At 41.6% G+C, this 5,636-nt stretch overlaps 1 protein-coding gene across 1 annotated transcript; it reads right to left on the reverse strand.

The window, feature by feature from the left end:
• Nucleotides 1–495: 495 nt before the first annotated feature.
• barhl2 (BarH like homeobox 2) lies at nt 496–4,650 on the reverse strand. The gene is made up of 3 exons (XM_088927209.1): nt 3,688–4,650; nt 2,089–2,314; nt 496–808 (listed from the first exon to the last, which is right to left on the reverse strand). Exons 1-3 carry the CDS (start codon nt 4,229–4,231, stop codon nt 496–498), a joined length of 1,083 nt encoding a protein of 360 aa, XP_088783335.1. The 5' UTR covers nt 4,232–4,650.
• Nucleotides 4,651–5,636: the final 986 nt, after the last annotated feature.

A 5,636-nucleotide genomic window follows, 5' to 3' on the forward strand; every position in this document is an offset into this window, starting at 1 on the left:
CCTCTATCGAATTGAAAGACAAAATGACGGAAGAAAAAAAAAAGTCTGCATGATTTATATAAGCGGATCTCTCTGACGACATATAATAAATATTTCACTCAGTCCTTCAAATGTACATTTCTTACAGTAACTGAGCATGCCACGAGAAGTTAGCGCGAGGCTCCCAGGCCGGTCTCGCGGTTAGCCCGAGTCACCGCGTGCCCCCCCCCCCCCCCCCCCCTCGCCGTCCTTCTCATAAACTTTAGAAGTTTATTTGTTAGTATCATAAGCGTATTTGTACAAAAAAAATAAAAAAAGAAAGTTAACAGTCCTTTATTTCTTAAGGGGGCCTTTTGTTTACAGTTTGGGGTTTTTTTTAAAAAAAACTGCAGTTATTAAATATTTCTTCCTTTTTTTTTTGTCCCTCTATAAAATTTTCCGTATAGTCTTTTGTGGTGGTTGTTGTTTAAAAGTTTGGATCAGTTCCCCCACGTCGTCTCGGGTTCGCGTCTTGTTTTACCGGGAGTGCGGGTTGCCTGGGATGGAGGTGGCCAGTGGGTTTAGCGCCGGCTGCCCGCCCGGGCCCAGGCCGTGTATCAGAACCCGCGGGACCAGGGGCCTCTGCAGGCCGGGGTGAGGCGCCGGCGGAGTCCGGTACATACTGCTGTACATGGCGGCGGCGGCCGCGGCTGCTGTCGTGCTGTCCATAGTGCCCAGCAGGCTCGGGTGGTAGAAGTAAGGGGAGGGGAACATCCTTTGCAAAGCCGAATAATTCCCAGCTTCAGCCAGCAGCTCTAATCCTACGGCGGTCTGTCTTTTCCACTTCGTCCTGAAATCAGATCAAAATACAACAGATAAATTATTTAACTGGTTCTGAATCAAGGAATTCCCCCGAGCACTCCGTTAATTGGACAGGCTTAATCACTCCGAGCATAAATTGGTAGATTTTCTGTAGTTAATTAGACCACAAAAAAAAAAAACGAGGTAGAAAGCGATCCGTCTTTAACGCGCTGAAAAGAAAGCCGGCTTTCTCTAGGTGTTAAAGTGAGATAAAATACGGTTTGGTTATTTTAAGTTGATATTCTAACACCTTGATAAAAAAAAAGAGTCCGCGGCCACTGGAATATGACTGTGAAATAAACTTTCAAGAAATGTTTAGGTCTTACGATTAATTTTTCGAATAATCCTCCCCAAGAAATAAAAATACAATTATGTTTTACTTGTTTAAAAATGAAAGTGTAAATATTCATTCATGGCGTTTTTTCATGCATCAGTTAATACTCGAACACTACTGAAAATCTTGCAAGAGGCTTTAGTATTTTCGTATGTACTCGAAATAATGTCTTTATTTTAATCCATCCTTTGAGTTCTCATTTTTTTAAGACAGATAAATATGTAAATCGAACCGAATATATTGGAAACAAGTTTGGTTTTGCTTGTCTTTGTTTTCATAATGATATTGGCCTTTGTGTGTTTCGGCACATTTGACATTAATCTCTTCTGACACATTTGGGGTGGTTAAATTCGGTTTACAGAGCAGGAAAAAACGAAAACGTGTTACAATTATTTTCTAATTTAAAAATATATATTCGAAAATCTCTTCAACAATATTGGAAGACACGATTATTCCAGGACATCACAAAATCATCCCTTCTAAATTTGGAGTGAAAATGTTTGATTGCGGTTCACGACGAAGGGCTTAACTGACATTTGTAACAGTCTTGACATTTCAAACTTATCTGAAATTTGAAATCATACACATGTCCGTACGTATGGTGCAAAATAATGTAGTATTATTAAATCATGACAGGACTATTTAAAATAATATTTAAATTAAGACGACATTAAACAAAGTAGGCCACTATTTTTTTTAAATGAAATGCATATTGTATAAGAATGTTAATTTCCAAGGATCTCAATACTGAGCTATCTGTAGACTTCACATTCATTAATTCTTCATTGTTTTTTTTTTTTGTTGTTGTTATTTATTAAACCGGCTGAATTTTTTGTAGCTATGAAATTTAGGCTAGCCCGTGCCTTATTCGAAGGAATATGTAACACAAATCCCCTTTCGTGATGCGCAGCGAGAGATCACCGAGCGTGACATACCTCCGGTTCTGATACCAGGTTTTGACCTGCGTGTCTGTGAGATTAAGCGCCGCCGCGAGATCCATGCGGTCTTGCACGCTCAGGTATTTCTGTCGCTCGAAGCTGCGCTCCAGCTGGTTGAGCTGATGGTCGGAAAAGGCTGTTCTCGCTTTGCGGGGCTTTTTAGAGCGAACCGGGGGACTTTCTCTGCTGCTAGTGATCTCTCGGTCACCTTCTTCTTTCGTGCCTAAATAAATACAAAAAAAAAAATGCACAATAAGAAAAAAAATGTTTCTTGTCTCTTATGCAAATCTTTGAGCGTGTAATAATAATAAAAAAAAACATTACTCCCCGCTCAAACGTCATACCCGCTTTTAATATAACCTCTATAAAAAATTACCCTCAAAATAATTTGTTTTGCACGCATTTTGCACAATTTCTAGAATACGTTTTGTACAGATTTCTTGGCGTAGCATTTCAGGAGCAAAAGCGCTTCTGTAGGGGCTGGTCTGCGCTCAGAAGTTTACCGGATGGAGAAGAACAATAATTTCTGTTATAAGTGATGTTATTTATTAACGGCGGTGAGATTATTTCAGCGGACGGAATACAATACGAGTGGTTGAGGTAAACTGGTCTAGTTGCTCGCCCAGAAGAATAGGAGCGCGATGGCCGAGCACGTCCAGATGACAACGACAAGAAATCCGGATTCTATTTGTCAACTTTAGTTTTTTTTTACAGAAAAGCTGAGAAATCGATCCGTCAATCCATCTCTATTTGTAGCAGTTTTTGCGGCGCTCCGTGGTCTCCTCTGTAGGAAGAACAATAATCTCTCTAATTGACCCACTGGGGAGGCTCGTGCGCAGGAAAATCGCCAGGCAGCCTCTACATCTGCTTTCTGTTCTGTTATGCTAATATTAAGAACAAAAAGCCGCAAATATCGATATCATATTCCATTATATTTTTTTAAATACACAATGCACCAGGAATAAACACACGTAAGCAAAAAACAGAGCCCTTCGATTCTGCTGATCCTGAGCAAGTGGTGAGGACAATACTCCGCGCAGACAGCCCCCGAAATTATTACAAATGTATACGGCAAATAATATTTTATTATACTTCATTTAATTTCCTAGAAGAGGCGCCAGCTACCGGGGAACACACACAGAGATACACTCTTCACAAATATACACACAGTGTAGGCTCTATAAACACGTTTAAATCTAAACACACAGGCTGCCTCTGTGTTTCCTTGGGTTGCTTTTAGATTATACAACAGAAATAGTGTATCGATATAATACAATATGCGATCCCAGAATCGGCAAGATAATATGTTGTATTGGAATGCATGACTAATTCATTTATCGAACAATGAGGAGGGAGATGCCAATACTCTTCAATACTTCAATAAAAGTAAGAATTCCAGTAAAACCAGTGAAACCAGCGCAAAAGGACTCCGGCGACGTAGAATTAATTATTACAATAACAACAGTTAATTGTACAACCCATCCGATCAAACACGCTCAACCCGGGTCTTCCTCAGAGTGGTTACAGAGGAGCCCTGCTCCTGAAGACTCCGAGCCGCACCTGCGTTTCAGCGGTTCTCGCTGAGTTCTCGCTTACCGTTGCATTTGATGTCGCTCTGGATGTCGTCCCGCTTGTCCAACTTGCCTTTAGGCTCGTCCTGTTCCAGCTTCGGCCTGAAGCCCTCCGTTAGCGGGGCGCTCTCCGGCTTGGGGGTGTGATGGGGCGAGGAGACGCTGGTGCTGTACGGCGCGCACGCCGCCAGCGGCTTGTTGTCGCCCAGGATGTCTTTGATGAGGAAGGAGGAGGTGGCAGTCCTGGGGGCGCAACCAGCCTGCTGCTGAGCCTGAGGCGACGGCTGCAAACTTTGCTGCTGGTTGTGGTGAAGATGATGGTGTTGCTGCAGGCTGTCTTGAGCAAGGTGCGGCTCGGGCTGCTCCATGGTGACCGAGATGGGGGATGAAGGCGCTGTTCCCACAGTGTCTATCTCCGAGCATGGTGATGGGGTGGCCTGGTTTCTGAAATCTGCTGTCCTGCTGTCCCCAAGCCGAAAATCCCCGCTCATCAGCACCGGGCTGCTGGAGCTGTTGGCGTTCGACAAAATACTGTCTATTCCGAAATTCGACCCACTGGATCCTTCCATAGTAAAAAAAAAAAGGAAAGATCAAAATTAAGAGTTGGTCTTCATTACAAACTTTAAAAACCCAAGACTTCCCTCAGATTTCAGGACGAAAAAGAAAAATGAAACGGTGACACGGTTAGGTGGTCGTATATATAAAAAAGGGAACCTTGTCCAGCTGACAATATTATTTTAAAAATAAATAATAATAACAATAATAATAAATAAAGCACAAAAGATAGAAAAAAAACTTTTTTGTTGTCCTTCTCTTTCAGAGCAAGTCACTAAAACGGTATTCTCCGATATTTTGGTACATTCAGTATGAAGACGGGGAAGCGGTGATCTGTATAGTCCACGTCCTTTTGTTCAGCTTATTTAACTTTCTTTCAAAGTTGAGGTGTGGAGAGGCACGGAGGACTAACTCGTCCACGCCACGCTCCTTTTTCGCTTGTAATTGTTCCAGTGTTGCTCTACAATGACTTCCTACACTGACGTCACAGCCATCGCAAAGGGAACTCATATTTTCTCCTTTATTATAATCTTCCCCCGTTTCATCCGTCTCTGCTGCTATTGGCTACGCCGTGACGCTGCCGGACTCAACCAATCGAAAGGTCGCTACTTTATCTTGTCAGTGCGGAGCTCGCTGTTGAACCCCGAATGCTCCTTTCAGTAGGGCTGTGGATGCTGTCTTCTATCGTAGCCTGCGAAAGAAGGAAAATAATGCTTGAAAAGGTGTTAATATTGTAATTTAGTGTGGACCACTTCATATCGCTAAGCCATACTAACTGCCACAAAGGTGCTGAAAAAACGCTCTCTCACCGACTGGGATAAATGTTTTTTTTTTTGCTTGAATAGGCTTCTGCGGTTTTTAAATGTATTTTTTTATTTTAATACACACAGGAGGCAAATTAACGAAATATTCATCCGTTAAAAAAAACAATTTTAATTAACTTTCTAGAGAGGAGAGCAGGCAAAGGAGACTTTGCGTTTGCTTAATCCTCTGCCCCAGCGAATTACCACGGTAATCCTTATTTATTTACCCTATCAAACCAATTAAAATCATTCTATTATAATTTTTATGAAATAAAGTATTTTACACTAAAAATATAAATTCTATGCGAGTCGACTTTAATGCATGCAAACATTCCTTTATTTCAGTTCGGTTTTTAAAATAGAAAAGCTGTTTTAAAAAGCCGGTACAGGCTATCTCTTCATAATCACTTATGTAGTCTGAATAGGCAAAGTATTCAGACACACGTCACATATTTCGCTGGATACATCCTTGTTTGGGGTGAATAATATTTATTTGCTTACCTTGTTTATTTTGAAATGGAAACGGGTTCTCCGTCTGATTCGCTAGGGATCACAAACTATTTGCTGGTATTAAGATGGGTATCAACTTGTGTGAATGTGAGCGAAGCAGCTCAGA

Source organism: Atractosteus spatula, chromosome 11, assembly GCF_055471065.1.
Source record: "Atractosteus spatula isolate fAtrSpa1 chromosome 11, fAtrSpa1.hap1, whole genome shotgun sequence".
Taxonomy (NCBI): domain Eukaryota; kingdom Metazoa; phylum Chordata; class Actinopteri; order Semionotiformes; family Lepisosteidae; genus Atractosteus; species Atractosteus spatula.